General features: G+C 37.7%; 4 protein-coding genes across 6 annotated transcripts in view; 2 read left to right on the top strand and 2 right to left on the bottom strand.

Annotated features, from left to right (window-relative positions):
• Positions 1-1,593, top strand: part of LOC127440977 (serine/threonine-protein kinase N2-like) — a 33,368-nt gene extending 31,775 nt beyond the window's left edge. Inside the window, exon 22 of the mRNA XM_051698072.1 lies at positions 8-1,593. Coding sequence (XP_051554032.1) covers positions 8-211 — 204 coding nt within the window. The 3' untranslated portion in view covers positions 212-1,593. The remainder of the gene's footprint in view (positions 1-7) is intronic.
• LOC127440978 (transcription initiation factor IIB-like) lies at positions 1,497-9,169 on the bottom strand. Of its 2 annotated transcripts, none has more exons than XM_051698075.1 (7): positions 9,068-9,169; positions 7,686-7,792; positions 7,406-7,539; positions 7,140-7,286; positions 6,146-6,275; positions 5,678-5,959; positions 1,497-2,327 (listed from the first exon to the last, which is right to left on the bottom strand). In XM_051698075.1, exons 1-7 carry the CDS (start codon positions 9,082-9,084, stop codon positions 2,194-2,196), a joined length of 951 nt encoding a protein of 316 aa, XP_051554035.1. In that variant the 5' UTR covers positions 9,085-9,169; the 3' UTR covers positions 1,497-2,193. The 2 variants fall into 2 exon arrangements, with proteins under 2 accessions (XP_051554035.1, XP_051554034.1); XM_051698074.1 differs by lacking the exon at positions 9,068-9,169 and adding an exon at positions 8,680-8,717.
• A 1,376-nt stretch (positions 9,170-10,545) lies between these two features.
• Positions 10,546-17,046, top strand: LOC127440593 (volume-regulated anion channel subunit LRRC8D-like). 2 transcript variants are annotated; one of them, XM_051697274.1, is made up of 2 exons: positions 10,546-10,793; positions 13,324-17,046. In XM_051697274.1, the coding sequence occupies exon 2, from the start codon at positions 13,326-13,328 to the stop codon at positions 15,822-15,824; it is 2,499 nt and encodes an 832-aa protein (XP_051553234.1). In that variant the 5' UTR covers positions 10,546-10,793; positions 13,324-13,325; the 3' UTR covers positions 15,825-17,046. The 2 variants fall into 2 exon arrangements, with proteins under 2 accessions (XP_051553234.1, XP_051553233.1); XM_051697273.1 differs by lacking the exon at positions 10,546-10,793 and adding an exon at positions 11,398-11,723.
• A 2,072-nt stretch (positions 17,047-19,118) lies between these two features.
• Positions 19,119-25,738, bottom strand: part of LOC127440592 (zinc finger protein 644-like) — a 33,881-nt gene continuing 27,261 nt past the window's right edge. The window contains exons 3-7 of the mRNA XM_051697272.1: positions 23,622-24,065; positions 22,535-23,089; positions 21,351-21,476; positions 20,704-20,806; positions 19,119-20,538 (exon numbers count right to left, since the gene is read on the bottom strand). Coding sequence (XP_051553232.1) covers positions 20,346-20,538; positions 20,704-20,806; positions 21,351-21,476; positions 22,535-23,089; positions 23,622-24,065 — 1,421 coding nt within the window. The 3' untranslated portion in view covers positions 19,119-20,345. The remainder of the gene's footprint in view (positions 20,539-20,703; positions 20,807-21,350; positions 21,477-22,534; positions 23,090-23,621; positions 24,066-25,738) is intronic.

Genomic DNA, 25,738 nt, shown 5'->3' with positions numbered 1-25,738 from the left:
TTTTCAGTATATTGACTGGGATGGACTATTAGCAAAGAAAGTGAAGCCACCATTTGTACCCACAATCCAAGGTTCCAGTGATGTTAGTAACTTTGATGATGAATTTACCTCAGAGGCTCCAGTGCTGACGCCGCCCAGAGAAGCCCGGCCATTAAACCAGGAGGAGCAGGAGTTGTTTGCAGACTTTGACTATATAGCAGACTGGTGTTAGCCATGTGTTGGCACTCCTCCCTCTCCACACACAGACACACACACATGCAAAAAATGTGAATCAGTCCATTTTATTCATTTGCAATGTCATAGCTGTTGTTCTTAGTGTTACTGTAAGATCACCATAAGACCCTTTCCAGTTTTTTTTACTTTATGAAGAAAATGTATTTAAAAATATTGAGTATTTAGTTACCACCACATTCAGGTCTGGGATAAAAAAAAATGCATTTTATTAGAAATTATTGAGCATCAGCACTGATCACGAAAAATGATGTCAGTTGAACAGGTTAACTGTACCAACTGCCTTACCAAATAATGCTCATTGCATTTGTTTTAATGTAACGTGATAAGCTTTCCGGGGTCTGAGTTGATTACTTCTGGTTGGTCTCTCTGTCTGTGCTATCAAACAACCCCTAAAGTTGTTGAAGTTAGCAAGTTATCTTGCCCATAGAATTTCATCAGCTACGCATTAAGCGTCGTGATTAAGAATAATGTGCATTTATTTTTATGTATTTGAAATGTCGTCAAGGTACCTGGTTAAAAAGTGTTATAAAGCCATAGACTGAGATGATAGGTAGCCACTTTCAGGTATTTTTACCTCACCAAAGAATGTAACTTTAGCCTCCATTACCAAAACTGGCTTAGTATCTACATGTTTTTGTTCAACAGAGTCTACACCCCTCCTTCCAGTACAGTATGATTCTATTTATGGTCCTGCAACTATTCATGCAAGTTACAGTGAAAACTAAAAATATGAATTACAATATGTCATTGCTCTAAAACATGAAATGTTTGCTATATCTTCCATTCAGTGAGTTGTTTATCTCTCAAGCGTTTAGTGGATTTATATGTGACAGTTGTTCTTAGTGCCTACTTAAATTCCTCCAATACATAGGTCCTTGTTTACAAAACACTTAGTGTGGCTCAACTACTAGACATGAGGCATAACAGACTGGAATCCATAAGTGACACCAAATGTCAAAATTAAATATATTACTAGCTAGATGTTCCAACCTGTGAAAGTCTTGAAGTTCATTCAGAGCAGAATCCTCAAGAAAATGTGTAAGGAGCTATCCAAATGGAGGGGTAGATGCTAGTTTTAGGCATGTTATATAGGCTATACTACATAAACACTAAGCTGGAAGCACTAATTCTTTATGCATTCTAAGTTATCCATGTTTTATCTGAATTGTGGACAAAATGACTGTACAAAGATTTTAAGTCGAGTATTATGCAAAGAATTTTTTCAATGGTACACAGTCTTGAAGTTTAAGTTGACAATGATGTAAATAAGCATAATTTTTAATAATTATTTCAATAATGTTTGCCAAAAAATTGGCCATTATGAATGAAATAAAATTAAATGTTTATGTAATTAACAAACATTGTAAGTTTGTCTCTTTTTACACAGTTTGTAGAGCTGATGTAAATGAATTATTGTTACTTCTAAAAGGATTCTCTGCTGTTTACTGTGCTGTGAGAACAGGAACAGAAACACACAAACAGAGTTCTACTTCATACCACACCCCTCATGAAAATGAAAAAAAAAGGGGGGAAATAATATAACCATTCATGAGCTATATGCTTTATGCTCACTCAAAGCTTAAGAAATTGGTAAACCTGTTTTGGAGATTTCCAAGATGTTAAAAATGCTTTTATATATAAAAAGCATTTATTTAAATTACTAAATATAATGCAAACAAGCTAACAAAATAACACTCATTTCCTACAAAAGAAAATGTTTACAGTAAAAAATATGCCTAGTTGAAACCACCAATCAAATTCTCACTTGGACGTATGTACAATTTATATATACACAGATGAAAGTACAGCCCGCTATGTGTTAAACCTTGGAATGTGTCTTCTGTGCTTAGTCAAATCCCTGCCATTGTCTTTTCAGAAGGATTGTGTCTTCACAGGGGAAGAGAAAAGGCTGACCATTCTAAAAGTACTAAGAGCAATGAGTGTGGGGCACACGGGTGTTCACAGTTGAGGCAGTTTATCCACTGGTGTGTCGAATTTGAAGTCAGGAGGAAAGAGATCTGCAGCACGGGGGTAGATTAGGCGATATGACTGACGGATGGTGACGTCTGCCACTCCGGCACTGTCCCCAATTTCTGCACATAAAGGAAAAAAACACTTCCATATATCTAGGCCAAAAAGCTTTGACCAAAATCACTACATTACAAACTTAATTTCACATTTCTTAAATTCTGTTTGAATCAGTAATTCAGGGTTACTCCATCTTTATTTACTGAAATTGTGGTGCTGGATTTTTCAGGATACTAATGTCTGCTTTGAGTATGTCCAAAAAATACAGCATAAATCCACATGCATGCCTTTTGCAATCATTTGCATGCTAAATCTGAATATTGATGTCTTCAAAGGCTGGGCGATAAAACTAAAATAATCATATTTCGATAGTTTTCAGATTTTTTATAATCTTGATATTTATGTTTTTGTCTGAAATGGCTTAAAGGTCCCCCTCTCCCCCCCAATCAGAGGAACCATCAATATGGACAGCCGTAATTACAAATGAGAAAAAGCACTAAGGCAGCATAAAAGTAATCCATACAACTACAGTGGTTTAATCCATGTTTTCTGAAGCGATCCAATTGGGTTTAGGTGAGAACAGACCAAAATGTAATTCCTTTTTCACTGTTCACCTTTCCATTACAGTCTCTAGGCAAGATTAAGATTTCAAGCTCTACTTCCTAGTGTTTGACGCATGCGCAGAGCGCTAGATGGCGTTAGGAAACAAAACCGAGCTTGAAATCATGATCGCCAAGGAGACAGCTAATGTCAAGATCTATAGTGAAGTAGGTGTTACATTTTGGTCTGTTCTCACCCAAACCCACCTGCATCGCTTCAGAAGACATGGATTAAACCACTGTAGTTGTATAGATTACTTTTATGCTGCCTTTTTGGAGCTTCAAAGTTTTGGTCATCATTTACTTGCACTGTATGGACCTACAGAGCTGAAATAATCTTCTTAAAATCTTCATTTGTGTTTTGCAGAAGAAAGTCAAACACATCTGGGATGGCATGAGGGTGAACTTTCATTTTTGGCTGAACTATTCCTTTATGAAACTCATCGGCTCAATATAAAGTGCCTTAAAATTATTGCAATATTCACAATGCTGCTTATTTTATTTTGCCTGTATTTCAAACATACTGGGGGCATTTACACTTGGTCACTTCATGCATTTTTACTGATACGTTTACACGCGTTTACAGATTGCTATCCGACTGAATAAGCACAGCCACATTCTATTTACACTTGCCCACATCAATGTGTCTCCACCAAACGGATATAAATCTGATCCTCAATTCCTGCATCATATGCAAATAAAACAGAGTTCACTTCTGTGATTATGCTAATGCTGGGCAGCGAATTTAAAGGATGCGATTTATTAATTGATTTGAAGTGACTTTGCACAGTGCACGTGTCTGTGTGTGCACACTGTGTTTTTTTTCTGCTCTGGGCTTGCCATAGGCAAGATATGTCCATGCGTGTCAGCTGTGCTTATTGTCAGTGTTTGGGTTCAGTTTCATCAACTATCTTTATCAAATAAAGAAAGAAAAATTTTCTGTCTCTCCTCCAACGTGCATCCTTTTTAATTTGGTATTATTTATTGTGTGATGCCAGCCCTATCCAAATATTCAGTAACAGCGATAGTATTTTTCATTTCCCCTATGCTGACATAGCGCTGTTTGCAGAGCTGGTGTCGTGATTGTGTCCACCCTTAAAATAGAATCCGCATCTGACGTCATAGTGATTTCTAACGATTCCATTGTCTCAAAGGACTTTTAAAAAGTACTATATTCACTGCCCGAGTAAAAATCTTTCAAAATCCTTTTATGATGTGTAAATATATCTTTGTAAATAAATTTAATGACTTCTTAATAATTTGTTACACATAATAGTATATTACCACAGCTATAGATCATGAATTAAAAAATTTCTTGTTCTGTGTTTTTCAGTTAGCTTCCATTTGGCAAGCTATCTGCTACAGAATTACTGAACCACAATATTACAAAGTATTTTTAATATTTTCACACCTTACAATCTTATGACCACCAGCAATTATGATGGAAAAACCATTGTGTCCTGAGGGTTAACCCCTGGAGACACCTCCGCTGCCACCAGGAGCCCCCCTTCCACTGGTTCAGTATAGCTATATAATTATTTGCAATATGTGGAAATAGCACTGGGCACACAGACCAGCTATATGCATGCCAGTAGTCCGATGGAACCTGTCAAAACTATTAAAAATACGCTTTGAAGACACGGAGAAATAATTATGTGAATTTGACCCTCCTCAGCCTAAGATCTGATGTGGCGACATTAGACAGCTGGTTAGTTGTGTGGGCGATCCAGATTCAAGTCCACCTTTTGCCTATATCAGTATTTTCCCCAAATCGATCTATGTGAGCAAAGACATACAGTACATGCCATCGGAAAGTCATTTATTTTAAATAAAAATGAACACAAAAGGTCTAAATAAAGTGTCTAAGGGGACTGTGATATCACTGAAAATAAACACAGCATTTTAGTCGTGATCACTAAAGGTTAGGCAGTGCAGAAAAGGGGGTGGACGGGCGCACGCACGCCCTTCCCAGCCTGGTTGGCGGCTTTTTCTAGCGGCTCGGCCTCTCAAGGGCCAGCAGAACGAGGGTCATGGTAACACGTTTCCTGGACCTGAAGAAACCGCACTCTCGGCATCTGAAGACAATAGTGACAAGGTACCATTAAGTGATACATCACGTGCGTTTCTTCCCGCTGCCAGTTCTGTCACAATAGCCTACTTATTAGATTATATACTGTTTTATTATTCTTCAGGGTGCAAATACCATATGCCACTATTTACAGCAAGTGTTCTGTATCATACCTTAAGTTGGTAATTTAATTATTTCTCATTCATTTGCACAGAATTTCATTAAATATATTTATTAATTTGTGCATGTGTCTGTGATATATGTTTGGTTAGTTTAAAAAAAATCGTGTTCTTTCTTTTTTGTACTTCTGAAGTAGTTATACCTGTTCTGATAAACTACAGTTGATATGTTTGCATTTTTAAGCATTACGCTTTTAAATAAATAGCCTAAAGGTAGGGGGCCCCATTTTGAAAATTTGCTTAGGGCCTCCAAAATGCTAGGGCGGAGTAACATTTGCATATGTGGCTTGAACAGCAAGATGCATTTACAGTTGACCAAGTTGAGGTGGTTTGAGTCGAATTTATATCCATCTCGAATCTGTCTTGGAGGGCATTTACACTTGGTCTTCTCATGATCAGATAGCAATCCGATCAGCAAAAAAAACAAGTAACCAAGTGAAAATACCCCCATTGTGAATATCTGATATATCTCCCAGCTCTATAAATACCACAAAATGAGCACTGAAGCCTAAATAACAGATATATCATTACACAAGCCTCCGTCATGCCACACAACTAGAATGTCTTACCCTTCTGTGTCTTTTTCTCAGCAGATGCTTGAGAGGCCATGTAAATAGCTGCAGCTGTCACTGAGACAGGACTGCGGCCTGGAACCAAGTCCAGTTCCACGGCCTTCCTGGCGATGTAGGTGGCCGCCATCTGCACTTGTTTGGGCAAGCCCAAGTTGGAGCAGAAACGCGACATGAAATCTCCAGTTGTGATGAGGTCCACGCTTGTCTTTAGAGCCTTCAGGATGAGCTTGAAGCAACGACCAATCTCCTTCTTTGAGATGCAAGAGACAGCACAGATTTCTGAGGTGGAGGGAGATTTGGATTATTAATATATATATATAAGTTTAAATATCAACGGCTGAATATTCTTTGCAATATTTGGAGATAACCATCAGTTATTTGGATTAATAAATAATGTGAAAAGCCCAGAAATCAGTAAATTCAGCACATCACATCAAGCAATAGAAAAGAATATGGTCTTTTTACCTTTAAATGTCCTTGGGACCCCCTCCTGTCTACATGCTATGTAGAGGCAGGCTGAAGCTATTGCATCATTACTTCTGCCTTTCAGACTCTTCTGTTCATAAACTTGTTTAAACAAGTTGTTTGTTCGGTCCTGATGGATAATGAGAGAGAAATTTAAAAGGTGTGTTTTGCTGAAGAGGATGGAATTATTAATTACAGCAGCAATCCTCTACGGACATGTTGGAGAAAGAATCGCCATTGGCTATTAAATTTTTGTTTTTACACGCCAGACTTGAAAACATGCAAGTGTAATGCAAGACAATAAGCAAACCAAAAAAGGGAGCCTCTTCATATATATGACTTCAAGCAATATAGTATGCAATATTGTACAGTATATTTCATATTTCGCCTTATTTTAATGAAGGTGAATGGGTACCAAACTTTTGAAGCTCCAAAAAGCACATTAAGGCAGCATAAAAGTAATCCATATGACTCCAGTGATTTAATCAGTGTCATCTGAAATTATATTATAGGTGTGGGTGAGAAACAGATAAATATTTAAGCCCTTTATTAATAAAGCCCTCAACTTTCACATTCTTCTTTCGGTTTTGGCTATTAGCATCCTTCATGCATATCGCCACCTACTGGGCTGAGAGGAGAGTTTATAGTAAAAAAGGACTTACATATTGATCAGATTCTCATACACACCACTTCTGAAAACATGGATTATATCACTGGAGTCATATGGATTACTTTTATGCTGCCTTTATGTGCTTTTTGGAGATTCAAAATGTTGGTACCCATTCACTTGCATTGTATGGGCCTACAGAGCTGAAATATTCTTCTAAAAATCTATGATTGCGTTCAGCAGAAGAAAGAAAGTCATACACATCTGGGATTGCATGAGGGTGTGTAAATGATGAGAGAATTTTCATTTTTGGGTGAACTATTTCTTTAAGGCTTTGGTGATCATGATATTAGCAGTAGTAGTGAAGAGGAGTGGCAGGTCACTCACAATGATGTTTCTGGGGAGGTTGATCCTGTCAGCCATAGTGGCGATCTCTTTGTAGGCATTGAGCATGGCTCGATCGGAGCTGCTCATGGTTCTACGATTCTGGTACTTGGAATTTCCAAACTCATCAAAGCTTGCTGCACCTGTTCCCTGAGAATGCATAAGGAGAACATAAAAACACAAAAACAACAATCACAATGAGGAAGATGATTTAATGTATGGCTGGTTAAAATGGGTATTTGTATGAAGTCATTAGGACGACTCCTCACTTTGCTGATCATTGTGGTGAGGTCTCCTCCATTGAGGAGAGGGTTCTGAGCATCACCAACACGAGAAGGGTCTTTCGTTGCTTTATCATTGGTGAATGTTCTCCACTCTGACCCTACATCAATTACACGGTCACCTGGAAGGAAAAGCAAGCTTGTTTATTTTTAATTCCCAACTGGACAAATAAGTGATGTCATAAAAACCTTTATTTATTTTTTCACTCAATATAATATAATATATAAATAGAATATTAAACAAGTGGAAATTCAAAGAGTATCACACCTACTACAAGGCCACACTCAGGACAGATCATGTCTCCTGCCCTGTAGTCCTCCACCAGGAGTGCATCGGGGTGATTGGGGCATTGCACCTTTGGAAGAGAGTCTCCACTGTAACAGAAAGCAGATTCCAGAGGTTGGCAGAAGATTTACATGAACTCTTGAACTCTACCGTTTGTCAGTGGATTAGGTTACAGTAAAAGCTACAGAAGTTTGCCAAATGAGACAGAACATCGGCACAAACATCCATCAAAATTAGGTCGTTGTGCACATTACATTAATGCAGTTTTGGCAGAAATACAATTTACATTACATTAGTTTAGAAACTATTTTTTTCTGGTCTCATGTGCACAGTCCAGGCCTGTAACTACCTCCAATATTTTGACAAGTATGTTTTTACATGGTTGATTTTTAAATTACAGCATATGGCCCACCAATTCAGAAGATATGGTTACATCCTTGGTAGAATCCATAAAATAAAATCATAAGATCTAAAATCTACTAATCAGTCTTTACATTAACATCTGTTACACTATGGTATAATCATTTAAATGTTTACAGTATGAAATATATCAATATAAAATATGCATATATGATTCATCTAATTAACTGTCCATTAACAAAGAACATGTCTTGTCAGGAGAACAGAAGTGGTTCAACATTCCAGTTTTAAATGTTTGACTCAAGGACTGTAACAACACTGACAACTCTTTAATTTAACTAACCACTGCCTGCTGTTGTTTTCACATCCACTCCAGTCCACAGTATGATTCATTCTAACAGACACTGGTGTTATAGTCGTTTTTAAACCGCCACAATAACAGACGCACACACCTGTTCAGTACAATTAATGAGCATCGTTTATATTAGACAAATAACCAATGGAAATCACTTGCTGACAGTTTAAAGTCGCTGTGTTGTTGTTACTGAGGTAAGCTAGGTGCAGTTAGCAGAGATTTCTGACACCACCTAATCAAACATCACTCTGTCACCAGAACCTCAAATATATCTGAAGCATCATCTCCAATGGCAAGTGTTGAGTTATATGCTGCAATCAGTTCTCATTTCGTCCAATTTCAAAAGCTCCCATCAAAGCCCTGCAAAATGTCAGAATGTGTTCATGCTATCAGACAGCTGCTTTCTTCTGACTTTAAAACCTGCATAAAGAGGACTTGCGAAGAAGATTAAAGGATAGGTTTTAGTAAAACCTTTTAAAACATTTTAGGAGTTAGGACCTAAAAAAGTCGTAAATGATTTTTAAACAACTCTCTGTGCCAAACTGCGCTGGGAAGTACACATCGGGACATTCACACTGAGCCATAGATTTACAGATCGCAATCAAGAGACATGAGATCGAGTATTAAATGTAGCAGAAATATCACTCACCGGCTGATCGACGCCATACTGTTCAACAGTATGTTTCTCCACAGCAGTGACTGTGCGCTGCAAACAATGGACGCCCTCTACCCCTCTTTATAGGTTTTAAAGTCACGTGCACATGGCAGAGACGGTGTGCCGTAAGTTCCAAACTTAATATAACAGTTCAAATCAACAACAATGTCAAATGTACAACAAAAGGCAAAACAAAACACACACACACACACACAGGTTTGTTTCACTATAAGTGAGGACATCTCATAGACTGCCATTGATTTCATAGCAGGCTAATGATATTTTCTATCCCCTCACCCTAACTCTGTGCACATCAGTAGATTTAAAGCTGTTTGTTGGTGCAGCTATCCTTATGAGGACTCTCCATAGACATAATTATTTTATACTGTACGAATTATATATTCTATCCCCTAAGCCTAACCCTCACAAAAAACTTTCTGCATTTTTACATTTTCAATAAAACATTGTTTAGTATGTTTTTTAAGCTATTTAAATTATGGGGACACTAAAAATGTCCTCATAAACCACATTTATAGCATAATACCCTTGTAATTACCAGTTTGTAACCTAAAAAAAAGTCATCGTAAACCACATAACCTGCCCACACACACACACACACCAATAGAATATTTTAAATATATATATTTAATTCATTTTTAACTCAAATTGTCTCTGAAATAGAACAGAACAATAAATTAGAATGAATGAACTGAAACACAACATTGTATGTATGTGGTTTTAGTGAATGTAACTACAATGGAAAATACATGTGATTTGCTGTCTCATCCCCAAACAAGTTCTCACATTTCTTTATAATTATGTTGTTTACTGATGAGGCTTTCAAATCTCCAATAATAATAATGCTCTATTTGACAATTATGTACCATTTTAGATTAATTGCTCATAAGTGCTGAATGATGCAGATGTCATATGAAGCTATGAGTTCAATTTCAGGTGCAGTGCTCTCAAAAACCAAGGGTTGGGTGCTCTGTTAGGCGTGCCACCTCTCTTGAGATCATCTGCCCACTTCTAATGACCCTCAAGAGAACAGAGGAAACAAATGCACTGATAAACAAGTACATTGTATAAAGATGTTACACTGGCAACTGTTTGTGTAAAGAAATATGTGTTAAAAAGCAACCTTGCCAAAAGTGTGGCGGTGTAAAGATCATGTGCATCAGCACAGAAAAATGAATATACATGTAAACAACAGATCACCAGCATACATTAGCAAATCAATGTATTTTATGGGAAACAATTGACAACAGGATTGTTAGTGGAGGGAAAATGACAGAAGAGGAAGAAAAGGCATGAAGCAACACCAATGTTCCTCTTACAAACTAGCTGAAACCTGCAGAAACCATCTATGGTGAGCTGATTTTGCTTTCTTACAAGATTTCCAATTACAAAGCTCTGCAATTGCATTCTTACTAGTAACTCAGCGAGTACTGACATTGACTAACACCCCTGGAGTCATGATTTCGAATCCAGGGTGTGCTGAGTGACTCCAGCCAGGACTCCTAAGCAACCAAATTGGTCTGGTTGCTAGGGAGAGAGTCACATGGGGCATCCTCCTCGTGGTCACCATTAGTGGTTCTCGTTTTCAATGGGGCGCGTGATAAGTTGTGCGTGGATCATGGAGAGTAGCATGAGCCTCCACATGCTGGGAGTCTCCGCAGTGTCATGCACATAAGTCTTGTCCTCCGCCATCTGGATTGAGGTGAGTAACCGCGCCACCACGAGGACCTACTAAGTAGTGGGAATTGGGCATTCCAAACTGGGGAGGGAAAAAAAATAAGAATGCAATTGAAGAGCTCTTTAATTGCAATTCTTTCAAGTCAGAATGTAATTGCAGAGCTCTTTAATTAAATTATAGAGATCTGCAATTATATTATTACTAGTAAGAATGCAATTATGACGAGTAACGCTGGGAACATTAAAAGATAATTTGGCCTTCCATATCCATCCGGGGTTTTCTACATTTCCTGCACCCTGATTCAGCCAAACAATGATGCCCTATAAGAGGTATTTATGCATTGCTGTCCTAGTTTCCTCTAAATATAACGGAAGAAGAGAGAGAGCGTGATTTTATTTCGGAATGTGTGGGATTATAAAAAAATAAATAAAAAATAAATGTGATTGTCAGAATTATAATAGAAAATATTTATAAGACTTCACAGACTCCACCTAAAATTATAATGTTATAATCACCTTTATCCAGGGCATCGCTTTGTGTAAAGGGCGCTGCTTTGTGCTTTAAGACTCCTTTTGTGACTATTCATCTTTAACCTTTGGATGTACGCCGAGTTCATAACGCTACTCCGTCATTCGTCCAATGAAATGCGCGGTTGACGAGCGGAACAACTCCGTCATTGTCGGGAGAACTACAAGTCAGAGCAGGTAGAAAAAGGAATGACACACTTTAAACCTCTCGCAGAGTTTAACCCGGGTAGTGGCATTTATAACGTTGCCATGAAGATACTGTGCTGAAAGAGGTTTATTTGGTGCGGATTATATAAATATATTTGACTTTCGTAGTGCGTTCCCCCCTCAAAGATAACTTTTGACAAATACAGTCTACAACAAAATGGCAATCGAGATAAAAACAGCACGCACTCTTCCATCCGAGTGAAAAACGTCAACAGAAACAGTAAGTAGTCCGTTTAATGTATTCTTCTGTATTATGGAGATGTATTTTTTGCGCAGAATACCCGTCAGGTCCGTGAAGTATATTATGCCCAGGGGTTATTGTTTGGCGGGCTATGAGAGTTTAGTTGCGCGCTTTATACTCATATCCATATATATGTATGCTCATATCTACCTATGCGAAACCAAACGTAATGATACTAAATTACAGGAACGAGAATTATTTCTATTTTAAGACCATGTATCATTAGCCTACTTAAAATACACCACTTTAGAACAGCCTGGAAACATATTCCTTATTTCCTAAATAAGTCAGAGAGTCATGGCCTTCTTTACTTGTGTATCTCTGTAAACCCAGAAATGCGAATGATCCTAATGATTTACAGCTGTGTTTTCAAACGCTATTTCACATGCACTATTCGGGGAAATACCAGCCATGAAATTAGCAAGGCACGAACTGCAATGCATGTCCCCTGGCAATAAGTTTCAAGACTCGTTTAGGCTGTTAATACCACCCACATGTTTTTAGCCTAGACACAGAAAACGTATTTGATTTGAATAGACATATAGCACAGGTTTCTCATGCAACACGAACATGCAAGACTTCTACACACTCTCGCGACCTCATGTTGTAACTTGAAGCCACATGTAGTCTGCAGGTATTTGTTGTGTCTTGCGCAGTCGGTAACATCACGATTTCACGCAAATCAGTTAAGTTTATATTCTCAATATGCTTTTTTTCTGGTGCTGGAAACAAAATAACCTCACTAAAAGTATTTCTTGTATTAAACACCGGAGTCTTGAAATGGGTAAATTATTGACATTCCTAAACAGATCAATTATTCCCAGAAACAAACTCCGAATAATTCTATTCAAACATGCACTTACGTAAAGGAATATTCTGGGTTAAAAAAAGAAAAGAAAAAAAGCAAATATCTGGGTTACAGTGAGGCACTTACAATGGAAGTGAATAGGGCCAATCCACAAACATTAAAATACTCACTGTTTCAAAAGTATAGCCACAATATGTGTGTTTATATGATTGTAGTGTGATAAAATCACTTACAAACCTTTTCTGTGTAATGATATGTCAAATTTTTTATTTTTATGTCACTGTATGTATATATGTTTACATGTATATGTTTGTATGTATGTATATACGTTGCATTCTCTTTGCACTGGAAGCTTCTGCCACCATGACAAATTCCTTGTGTGTGTAAGCATACTTGGCAATAAAGCTCATTCTGATTCTAATTTTACAACTTTGTTGCCATGACGATGTAACACCGAAAACCCTGTAATCCCACAAAAAATAAGACTTAAACAACTTTACAGCTTAAATAATACACAAGTTTTACAGAAGAATGAATGCAAGTGCTTTTATAAAATTATAAGCTTCACATTTCTGCCTTCAAACCCTCAGAAAATTGAGGTGCCTCACTGCAACCTTGATTTTTGCTTTTTTTAAGAAAATGAGGTATGAATTGAAATCATTTTTGTGGTAATCAACATCATACTACAAATGCAGTCGATTGAGCATAACTTGTATTGAACCCATAAAATTCCTTTAATATGTACTGACTTCACTGCTTCTTTTTTTGCAGAGATGTTTAGTCTCACTGAAGTCGCCTCCCTTAATGACATCCAGCCAACCTACCGCATTCTGAAACCATGGTGGGATGTATTCATGGATTATATTGGGATAATAATGTTGATGTTAGCCATATTTTCTGGGACTATGCAGTTAACCAAAGACCAAGTTGCATGCCTTCCCTTTCTCGAGGAAAGGGTGCAATCACGGAGCGCAAGTTCAGACACAACAAAAAAACCACTTGAAAGTTACACATCGGTTCTGGGCACATCTCCCTCAACAACTAAAGATCTTCCTGGCAACGTTGTACATGAAATTCATAACACTCAACCCTTTACCTTTAATGTGGAACAGACCCGAACTCAACATGGGCCCAAAGGACGTCAAACAAACCTAGATTATCAGCAGTATGTTTTTGTCAACCAAATGTGCTACCATGATGCCTTACCGTGGTATAACAAATACTTCCCTTACCTTGCACTCATACACACCATAGTGCTGATGGTAAGCAGCAATTTTTGGTTCAAGTACCCAAAGACCAGCTCAAAGATTGAACACTTTGTTTCCATTTTGGGTCGGTGCTTTGAATCACCGTGGACAACAAAAGCATTGTCTGAAACAGCTTGTGAAGATTCTGAGGGAAACAAGCAGAGGTTCACCGGCGGTGCAGTTTTCCAGAAGCACGTATCGTCAGAGGACTGCAACAGTCAGTCTTCTCCTTTGATTGACACTCCTGTGGTGCAGTTTCCTACTGAAAAGCTCATTGCAGAAGTCCCCAGCTTGACCATCTTGGACAAAAAAGATGGAGAACAGGCCAAGGCTCTTTTCGAGAAAGTGCGAAAATTTCGAACTCATGTAGAAGATAGTGACTTCATCTACAAACTCTACGTGGCTCAGACAGTGATAAAAGCTGTGAAGATCGTTTTGATCTTGAGCTATACATCAACGTTTGCTGCCAGGATAAATTTCGGTCATATATGCAAACCTAAAATCGAACATTTGACTGGGTATGATCAATTCTTTTGCACTCACAACATGGCCTTCATGTTGAGGAAACTCCTCTTCAGTTTCATGGCTATGATATGTCTCTATGGACTGGTGTGTTTGTATACCCTCTACTGGCTCTTCAGGAGACCTCTTAAAGAATACTCTTTTGAGAAAGTCAGAGAGGAAAGTAGCTTTAGTGATATTCCTGATGTAAAGAATGACTTTGCATTTCTTCTGCATATGGTAGACCAATATGACCAGCTGTACTCCAAACGCTTTGGTGTATTTCTCTCTGAGGTTAGTGAGAACAAGCTACGAGAAATTAGCCTAAACCACGAGTGGACATTTGAAAAATTGCGTCAGCATGTGACATGCAATGCTCAAGACAAGCAAGAGCTTCACCTCTTCATGCTTTCAGGACTTCCTAATGCCGTGTTTGATCTCACTGACTTGGAAATCCTCAAGTTAGAGCTGATTCCTGAGATGAGGATTTCAGCTAAAGTTTCTCAAATGACAAATCTACAGGAACTGCATCTGTATCACTGCCCTGCTAAAGTTGAACAAACAGCGTTCAATTTTCTCCGTGACCATTTGCGATGCCTTCACGTGAAGTTTACTGATGTTGGAGAAATTCCACCTTGGATTTACATGTTGAGGAGCCTCAGGGAACTGAACTTGGTTGGTAACTTAAACTCTGAACACAACAAGATGATTGGTTTGGAGTCACTAAGAGATCTGAGACATTTAAAGTCATTGTACCTCAAAAGCAATCTCAACAAAATACCCACAAATCTCACAGAACTGTCACCACATCTCATCAAACTGGTGATACATAATGATGGAACTAAGTTATTGGTACTAAACAGTCTCAAGAAGATGACAAGCCTGGTTGATTTGGATCTCCACAACTGTGAGTTGGAGAGGATTCCTCATGCCATTTTTAGCTTGACTAACTTGCAAGAACTGGATTTGAAATCAAACCATATCAGGACCATTGAGGAGGTCATTAGCTTTCAGCACTTAAAGAGATTGTCCTGCCTGAAATTGTGGCACAACAAAATCATTGCTATTCCACCATCTATAGGCCTAGTGAAGAGTCTAGAGTCACTGATTATCTGTCACAATAAACTGGAGACCCTTCCTCCAGCTCTGTTTTATCTTCCCAAACTGAGGCACCTGGACCTCAGCCAAAATTCCATCTCTAGTGTACCAGTTGAGATAGGACACCTGCAGAACCTTCAACATTTTGCTATCACAGGGAACAAGGTAGAGTTTCTTCCTAATCAATTATTTAAATGTACCAAACTGAAAGTGTTATGTGTGGGTCATAACAGCATCTCCAACATCCCAGAGTCAATTGGGCAATTGATACAACTGTCACAGCTTGAGCTAAAAGGAAACTGTTTAGACTGCCTTCCATTACAACTTGGCCAGTGTCGCCTTCTTCGCAAGAATCTCCTCTTTGTGGAGGATCATCTTTTTGACACACTGCCTATTGAGGTAAAGGAAAGTATCAGTAGAGACTAATGTGTCATTAACTAGTGGCTTATAAGTGGGCCTCAAAGACAGAAAGCAAAAACACGTGGCACAATAGTATGGAGGAACATTGCACAAAACAGGTTTGTGCTTACATCTGTACAGTTTGCTTCTGTTAGCCTAATGCAGACTATGCTTAAATTGACACTTTTGCAATGTCTGTAACAAGCTTAGATGATGCATTCATTTAGTTGCAGACAAAAGGTGTTTATGTAGGGTTTTCTTTTGAAATTGCCTGATATAAATCAATTGCCCTGTAAATATTTTTATTGTTTACATTCATTTGCATTATTACTTTTAGTATATAAGAAAAGTGGATCTTTTGGCTATTGACCAAAGTGAATTCCTAAAAATAGGATGAGCATCTGTACTCATGCACATACATTTCAATTTTAACCCTTGTGCGTCAATAAAAAAAAAGTTACTCAGAGGTCCTTCGAGGACAAAAATGTCCATGTAAAAAAATTGCCATCAAAATTATTATTAATATTATTTTCCACTTTGACTGACTTTTTTAACCAACATCAGTCCTGATCATAACTACCAAATATTCATTCATTTTCAGGATTTTAACCCTTTAAATGGCAGTTTGTTTACATAATGCCACTGTTTTTTACACACATTTCTCAATACACACATACAAAACACACTCTGACATCCATACCAATACACCCACACAATTTTAGTTGCATTGTTTATTCAACTGGCCTGCATTGCTCTATAATACAGTTAACAGAAAATAGGAAAAAAGCATGTATTTGCTCCATAGGCTAAACATGAAAAAAATGTCACCATCTGGTGGAAAATATTAGAAATTTAAATTTTGAAGCCAGGGCTCCGGAATGATAGCATATCACAGAATTTAGGATTTTATGCTTTAATGGCTCTGGGATCAAATATTGCAGTTTTAATGGGTTTCAATGGGAACATTTTTGTCCTGAAGGTCCTGAGTGTAACTATTTTGTGTATTTTAGAAACTGAGGTTGAAATATATAAATTCCCCCAAAAATACACACCTTTGGCAAAATTTATGCCATTGGCATTAACACAGCAAAATGACCCTAAGGTCGCACAAAGGTTAAAACTAAATTACCAAAGGACTGTATGCCACATATTATTTTTCTTTTTTTTTTTTCCTTCTTTTTTTAAAGGTTGCTTTTGATTGCATATTGTAAAGCAAAGAATAAATTAAAATGTTTTTATATATTATGTATTTTTGCCTTTCCCATAATTATTTTTAGAAGTGGTGCTTCTGAACCTTTAATACACTCCAAAAGACATGATCTGGCATGACAAAAGACATGAAGAAAGTTTAACTTTTCTGTTAGGCAACAACAGCAATATTGTGACAAGCTGTCGGCGATATTGTATATTGTTTCCTTTAAGAGTTTTAAGAGCGAAACATGTTGTCTTTAACATTGCCAATTGTACTTGGCTGATAAAAGGCATATCAAGAATTACAGACTGCCAGAAAAGAGGAAGCACATCCTGCACCTCTCTTGATTAAAACCAGTGACATTTTTAAGCTGTTGGGGGTTCACTGGCCCTCTCCTATGCATTATCATTATGATTGTATCATAGACTTCATGCCTTAAAGAGTATCTTAAAAGCCTTTAAAAATTCACTCCCATGTAATTAATGCATTAATATATATATATATATATCTATATATATATATATCTATATATATATATATATATATACACTATATTGCCAAAAGTATTCGCTCACCCATCCAAATAATTGAATTCAGGTGTTCCAATCACTTCCATGGCCACAGGTGTATAAAATGAAGCACCTAGGCATGCAGACTGCTTCTACAAACATTTGTGAAAGAATGGGCCACTCTCAGGAGCTCAGTGAATTCCAGCGTGGTACTGTGATAGGATGCCACCTGTGCAACAAGTCCAGTTGTGAAATTTCCTCGCTACTAAATATTCCACAGTCAACTGTCAGTGGTATTATAACAAAGTGGAAGCAATTGGGAATGACAGCAACTCAGCCACGAAGTGGTAGGCCACGTAAAATCCGGATGCTGAGGCGCATAGTGCGCAGAGGTCGCCAACTTTCTGCAGAGTCAATCGCTACAGACCTCCAAAGTTCATGTGGCCTTCAGATTAGCTCAAGAACAGTGCATAGAGAGCTTCATGGAATGGGTTTCCATGGCCGAGCAGCTGCATCCAAGCCATACATCACCAAGTGCAATGCAAAGCGTCAGATGCAGTGGTGTAAAGCACGCCGCCACTGGAATCTAGAGCAGTGGAGACGCGTTCTCTGGAGTGACGAATCACGCTTCTCCATCTGCCAATCTGATGGACGAGTCTGGGTTTGGCGGTTGCCAGGAGAACGGTACTTGTCTGACTGCATTGTGCCAACTGTGAAGTTTGGTGGAGGGGGGATTATGGCGTGGGGTTGTTTTTCAGGAGCTGGGCTTGGCCCTTTAGTTCCAGTGAAAGGAACTCTGAATGCTTCAGCATACCAAGAGATTTTGGACAATTCCATGCTCCCAACTTTGTGGGAACAGTTTGGGGATGGCCCCTTCCTGTTCCAACATGACTGCGCACCAGTGCACAAAGCAAGGTCCATAAAGACATGGATGAGCGAGTTTGGAGTGGAAGAACTTGACCGGCCTGCACAGAGTCCTGACCTCAACCCGATAGAGCACCTTTGGGATGAATTAGAGCGAAGACTGCGAGCCAGGCCTTCTCGTCCAAAATCAGTGTCTGACCTCACAAATGCGCTTCTGGAAGAATGGTCAAAAATTCCCATAAACACACTCCTAAACCTTGTGGAAAGCCTTCCCAGAAGAGTTGAAGCTGTTATAGCTGCAAAGGGTGGGCCGACGTCATATTAAACCCTATGGATTAGGAATGGGATGTCACTTAAGTTCATATGCGTCTAAAGGCAGATGAGCGAATACTTTTGACAATATAGTGTATCTTTTTTTTTTCTATTCTCATTATGGTCATAAATCGTAGATATGGACCTGGCACAGATACATATTACAATGTTTTGTTTTTTTTTTTTTTAAATAGATGGAAGAATTAGTTTACAATGCGCTTAAACACAAAGGGCTTACCTTTGACATTTGCAAAGAATAGTACCTACCAGCAAAAAATAAATAAAAATGAATTTGAGATACAAGACTTCTGTTTTTATATTCTAAGGTGCCTTTGGAACTTGGCTTGGCAGTCATATGTGTACTGTCATTTCCTTTGGTAGATATAGGACTTTACCTTATAAGCTACATCATACAGATCTGTTTGAACTCGTCTTCCTTTTTAAATCATAGTTGGTTTAGAGAATATTTGCCCACCCCCTTACATTTTGTTGTTGTTGTTGTTATTGGCCCTAGACATTTTTAATATCTAGCCCGGGATAAATTTGACAAAGTGAGATCTTATGGGCTGCCACATTAAAAGATACCAAGCCCTACTGTACAAGATATTGTACTGCTAATGTTTGCGTAACAGCTAAATTGATTCACTAAATATATTGCTAAACATAAACATTTTGGTGACAAAAAATACAAAAATCTGAGCTTACTCTTGATTTTATGTGTGAAAAAGACCCTTAGGATGTAATAGAATAAACAAGGCAATAGGATGACTGTGGTAAATATGAACACATTTACATATTATGTGGCAAAGTTACATTCACAGCTTGAAGTTGAAGACAACAACAACAACAACAACAACAAACATTTTATTCTGAACAACAAAACAGTTTATAGAGATGTACATTTTCACATAAATTACCTAAAAAGGTTTATACACAAAAATATTTTAACTGTAAAAAATTGCCTACACAAGTAACAGTTAATATTTTTTTTTTCAGCACACATGGCAAACTTAGAGGGTCTTAAGATGAAATCAAAAGAGGGTAATACTTGTTAGTGAAACTCCAAATGTTACTGGAACTTAAATGGTGTAATGAGGAAGTTATGACATGCATACTGTCTGTACTGCTAAATATCATTAGAACAATTTGTTTCACATGACTGATGTGTTGTATGGGGCAAAATACATAATCAAGTAAATATATACTTAAATTTCTATACATATGCATCATCTTTGCACCTTCAAAGATTTATGGATGGGACATTTGAAATACTTAATAGTGTTGGACCTCAAATTAAAATGGCTTGTTAAAAAAACAATCACATACAGAATATTTTCAGGTTTTGTAGAGCGCAAATCTGCCTCCACAGAATAAACCCAATATGCGAAGCCTTAAAAAGCAGCTGAGGTAAAAGTTGTCTTTTGGTGGTGGGTTCCACTAAAAATCTCAACACATTCACCCACCATTCGTAAGTTTATAGATCAACCACGTACAACACCAGCACAATGTAACAATACCTAATAATCTGTCTGTGATGAAAGTGGATCCTCATTACGAGAAAATAAAATTTAATACAATATTGATGACCACCTAAAATTTAAGTGGGAACCAACCAATTTACATACAAGTGATATTCCTGGGACAAATGTTTGTCTCTTAAGTTTCCTGGGCTTATGAGGATATTTGTGTTACTGAAGGTTGTGCGTGTGGTTCTGTGTTAGGGCAAGAGTCCTTGGGGAATGAGGTGATTTCCACCATTCCTGCCCCTGTGTGCGGTACAGCAGTATTCATGATGTGCCTCTGTAAATGCTTTATCCAGTCCTCCTGTACTGACAAAGGGCCCTGGAAGACTAGATCACAAAACCTGCACGTGGAAGCAATTACACATTAGATTAAAATGAGTAAATCAGAAACATAATGAAATTTAATGGAAAATAAGAATCCAACCACATGCTACAAACCAAATTCTTATTATAATTAGTACATCTACTATATATACACAATGTATTACATATAATAAAGTAGTTACCTGCATGTAAGTGTATACATTTCCTCTTGAGTGTGCTGCAATGGATGGATTTTCTTCTTTGACCCTGATCTCGATCTTTGCTTTCTCTGTTTACAGTCATAGGCTAAACAATGAACAATATATTAAAAAAAAAATTCTTAATTCGTTCCAAAGTGGTATAGCACAGCAACGTAAACCAAAAAAAATCTTAGAGCACCTTCAAGTTCATGCAACCAATCTAGTGATTTTCACACTAATCAGAGCTCAGAATGCACATCACCACAGAACATCACTAGACCACTCTACAACTAGTCCAGAATCACCCAAATTATCCATAAGGTCATCAAAAATAATTCTAATTGTTTATTTAAAAGTTGTATTCATGTTATTTCTTTTAGAAAATGAGAGTGGTCAATGTAATGTCTAGGAAAGGGAGTGAGCATGTGACACATGAACATGAAAATCTGAATATTTACATTTGGAGTATTTGTTTAGATTATCTTTATGCAATTCTCTTTAAAGTATTTTTCATATGGCAAGATGTTTAGGGTAATGATTACTTCACAAACAAGGAAAGTATAGAAAAACACATTACCAACCATAACAAATAACCCAAGGCAGATACACTGCATAGATGCATTTCTTTAGATTTTAAAAATGGTACGTACTTGTTCCATCTCGAAGGGCTTTTTTCTTTCTCTGTTCATAAGCCCTCAGATGATTGGAGAGGCTAACACCACTGTGGAAAGTGGCATTACAGTGTACACACACTTTTCTATTGAGCTCACTTTTGTCTGTAACAGAATATAGTATAAACAAAACAAAAGTTGCATAGTATGAATAAATCTATGGCAAACCAACAATATTTATATAGTGGAAACATTATGAATAAGAAACACCCCACATATTCTAAACACTGGGTTCACTCAATTAACTTTTCCATGTTTAAATGAGACATCTAAATGTTGGCATGAAATGTCATCTACAAGTTGTCATGAAATCTGCAAGAGTTGGAGACTTCAAGACCACATTTTGTTTGGGATTCATTACTAGACGTCTTGGTAAGGATCTGGGTCTTGGCTTATGGTCTCAGAAAAGACTGCAGTCAATTTCCAACTTACATAATTACCACACGTCACAGTATCTTCATCTCAGAGAATTTGTAAGTATTTCATGGCTCTGAGTGACTACTTTAGCCACTGTGTGAAGAGTTTCAGTGTTTTAAATCATCAATAAATTCAGCATTCTCCATTTCAGTTCAATAAAATAAACAGCTCGGTTTTTGGACTAACAGGTCTAGGTCTGTGTCTTGTGGTTAAGTCTCGATACAGCGCCACCTTGTTTCGGCTATTCAGGTAGTTTCAAATTATTTGTAATCCAGCAAAATATTCTAGGGAAAATACTAAATACCACTGAACACTGACGTTTTGGAGATTAATAAACTGCCTAATATACATAAATCTACTGCTCAGAAAGACTTTTTAACATGACAGTAAAAGTATTTCCAGGGAACTCTTGTTTAAGGGCCAAATGAACACTTTGTTTAACTCATATAAGTCATTTAAATACAAGTATCTAATCAAAAGTCAATGAAGCAAAAAAGATCAGTCCTTTTTAAAGAACCCTAAAAGTTGAGAAAATTATATTAATATTTAAAATTGATTACAGTGTAATTATTTTTGGGTATGCAGACCAAATTAATGGCTATAGTAAAAACTAGTTACAGTATGTACTTTCAAATGTCCAATTTTTACTAAATTTGAGGGGGCATCATTTATATTGTGTAGTGTCAGGAATGGCCCTGCTGTTTCAACCTTTCTACAGTAGATCATAGAAACAAATTAAATACTACCTGTCACTGAATTCGGCTCTGCTTTGACAGGTTCTATCACCAGCCCTTGATCTTTGCCTGAAGACAAAATGAGAGCCTTTCTCGCTGTGTGGGATGGATGCTTGGCATCATTCTCCTCATGGGCCCTTCTTTTCTTCAAAATTCCAATCAGATCACTTGGTGGTGAGACTTTATTAGTCTCTATACTTTTCTTTTTCTCTCTGGATCGAGAATACACATGCCGTTTGTGCCGTTTGCCAGTAGAGGTGAAGGTTAGATGGTTACTCAATCTTACAGCATATAGAGAATTGGAGGCACAAGACTTCTTTTTAAGAACCTGCAACTTCATCTGAAACTGTTTCTTGTCACGCATCAACTCTTTCAATAGGATCACTGGAGATTTTGATGCTGTGGAAGTAGGTTTTCCAAGTTTCTTCAGGTGGCCTCGTACATGATTAGACAGCCCAGTTCCAGTGACAAACCACTCCCTACAGAGTGGACAGACAAGCTCTGTCCGTTTGCAGTCAGTTGGCAGCTCTGCTGTTTTTTCAGTCTGGGTCTTGGATGTGTCCACCTCTGTTGGAATCAGAAAGCAACAGTAAAACCACATGTAATTAAAGGTAAGCAATGTCAGCTGTTCTGGAACTTCCACCAGACTTAGCCACTAAATTAGACATGCCCCCTCTTTCCAAAACCCTGTCCTCCAAAGACATTTATGCACACAAAGATGCTTGGACATCGCTGTAGTCACAGGCGAGCGTCTCAATGTCACACATAAGGAAAATAATATAAACATACCATTTAATGTCAACAAACACAAACAGTTACACTGAAATTGTATAGGTACTATAATGTTAGTTGTCTAAAGCAATGGTAGAAAAACAGTGTTATAACACAAACTGACAACTGCCTCGTGCTCATATATGGGCTGCCCTGTAAACGCGTAGAATGACTGACTGGCAGAAAGTGCTGCAGAGTCTTCCAACTGATAAAGAATCTGGCCACGACCTGCATCCAATATTTTTTTCAGCCGTTTACAGAGCAGCCAGTAGTGGCCGTGCTGTTAGAATCTTACTACAGTTGATTATAGAAACAAATGAAATAATACCTGTGAGTGAGTCTGTGTGGGATGGATGCTTAGCTTTGGTCTCTTCATCGGTCCTACGTTTCTTTAAAATTCCAATCAGCTCACGTGGGGGTGAGCCTTTATTATTCTCTTTCCATTTGTCTTCGCTGGGTTGATTAGATGCAAAGGTTATACCATTACTCAATATTATAGGATAGAAAGATCTGGAACCACGACACTTCTTTTCAAGAACCTGCAACTTCATCTCAAACTGTTTCTTGTCACGCATCAATTCTTTCAATAAGATCACTGGAGATTTTGATGAAGTGGAAACAGGTTTTCCCAGTCGCTTCAGATGGCCTCGTACATGATTGGACAGCCCAGTCCTTGTGTCAAACAACTCCATACAGAGTGGACACATGAGCTCTGTTCGTTGGTAGTCAGTTGGCAGTTCTGCCTGATGTTTAGTCTGGGATGTGTCCACCTCTGTTAGAATCAAAAAGCAACAGTAAAACCACACATAATTAATTTGTAGTGCAAGTGAAAAAAACAAAAAACACGTTCAGACACAAATAAAGAACAAATATTTATTGATTGCCAATTAAATTTGATCAAACTGAATTAAAGCTCTGAGGTTTAGCATACTGATGCTTTATTCTGAATAATATCATACTTTATACATTTTTTACAATCAGCGTTCTGAAAGCTGAAGCCACTTGTCTTTCATTCTGCCATATTCCTTCTGTGGCTAGCGAGGACCGGATACAGAGCTTGAGCCCAGCAACAAAATATCTCTGCCATTATGTCCATGATTTTGTGCTCCGGCCACCAAAGTCTCTGCCCAGGAAATTGGCATGTCTATTGACGGTCCGGTGATGCTAATTTTGTCAGAAATTAACTGTGTCCTCTTCTCCACAGTCACAGTGATTTTACACTCAGAGGTTCAATGTCTCCTTACCAAAGATGCAATGGGTAGCGTACCGGCATGCAGAAAGGGTCCTATAGCCACTTTTTTCTGATAGCACCAAGAAGGATGGTGAGCTACAGACTTGAGATGCTTGAATGGGACACGCGGAGAGTCTCTGTTAAAGATGATTACTCAGAGACAGATTTTGACTCACGGCTATCCTCTGGACTGGTTTATGTCAGTCGATCTAAAAGACGCGTTGTTTCATGTGCATACAGCCCCTCGTCAAAGGCCATTCTTGAGATTCGCCTTCAAGAGGACTGCATACCAGCTCCTGCCCTTCGGCTTGTCCATGGCTCCTTGCTTATTTATGAAATGTGTCAATGCATAGCGGTGTCCTTGGTTGCTTTTAACACAATCCGTGGAACAAGCATGCAAGCACAGGGATCTACTGCTCACAAATCTGGAGCATTTGGCAGTCCCACCAGGATTTCGTGGCACTTTTCCCTGATTTTTGCGGCCCAAAATTACTGCATTTGCTGCGTTTTTTTTTTTTTTTTTTTTTGCAATACAATTTGCGGCATTTTTTGGTGTTGTTTTGCTGTGAAACCTCTCATACCTTTGTAATTGTGCAGCTAAAACATACTCTCATATCATACCTTTGTAACTGTGTTAATTACATTGTAAACGCAATTACATGTAATATTTTAGTGCACAATAACTGAATATGCAGTTAGCAAAAAAAAAAAAAAAAAAAAAAAGAATTACACGCAAAAATAGGCTGCCATACATTTAGGTGAAGCCTGTGGGTATTGGAAGACCCTTAATTATTTTAGTTTTAAAATGCTATGCCTCAGACAATTCAAGAAAACGTAGTTTCTTAGACTTAGCCTAAGTTTAAAATAGACGCACAATAAATCTGTAAACTAAAAACATCAATGAGGATTAATTTGGCCTGTTGCAATTATTACATTGTCTGATATTGAAATCTGATATATGGCCATATACAAACAAATACAATTAGAGTTCATATATTTGAGCATTTATGTACAAATTTAAATTCCACAAGTGCTCCAAATAAATGTTACATATGTAAATGTTACGATGGCTATTTTCGTCATATTTTGAAATATACTGTATGTATAAGTGACCTTTTTATATCAGTAAAAAACATTTATTTTCAACATGTAAGTGTTCAGCATAAATTGCCATTTTCAGATTCGTAACCTACTGAATTAAGCACTTCAAATTC

Source organism: Myxocyprinus asiaticus, chromosome 5 (genome assembly GCF_019703515.2).
Source record: "Myxocyprinus asiaticus isolate MX2 ecotype Aquarium Trade chromosome 5, UBuf_Myxa_2, whole genome shotgun sequence".
Lineage (NCBI taxonomy): Eukaryota > Metazoa > Chordata > Actinopteri > Cypriniformes > Catostomidae > Myxocyprinus > Myxocyprinus asiaticus.
The sequence above is the reverse complement of the archived record's forward strand: the minus strand, read 5'-3'. Positions and strand labels throughout refer to the sequence as shown.

What these genes read in the sequence shown, in the direction of transcription:
- LOC127440978 (XM_051698074.1), bottom strand. Translation starts at nt 8,702, where the DNA reads ATGATGCTTCAGATATATTTGAG. An exon ending in TGAGTGTGGCCTTGTAGTAG is followed by an intron (nt 7,540 to 7,685) that starts GTGTGATACTCT and finishes TTTTCCTTCCAG; the next exon opens with GTGACCGTGTAATTGATGTA. An exon ending in GGTCCCAAGGACATTTAAAG is followed by an intron (nt 5,960 to 6,145) that starts GTAAAAAGACCA and finishes CCTCCACCTCAG; the next exon opens with AAATCTGTGCTGTCTCTTGC.
- LOC127440593 (XM_051697274.1), top strand. Translation starts at nt 13,326, where the DNA reads ATGTTTAGTCTCACTGAAGTCGCCTCCCTTAATGACATCCAGCCAACC.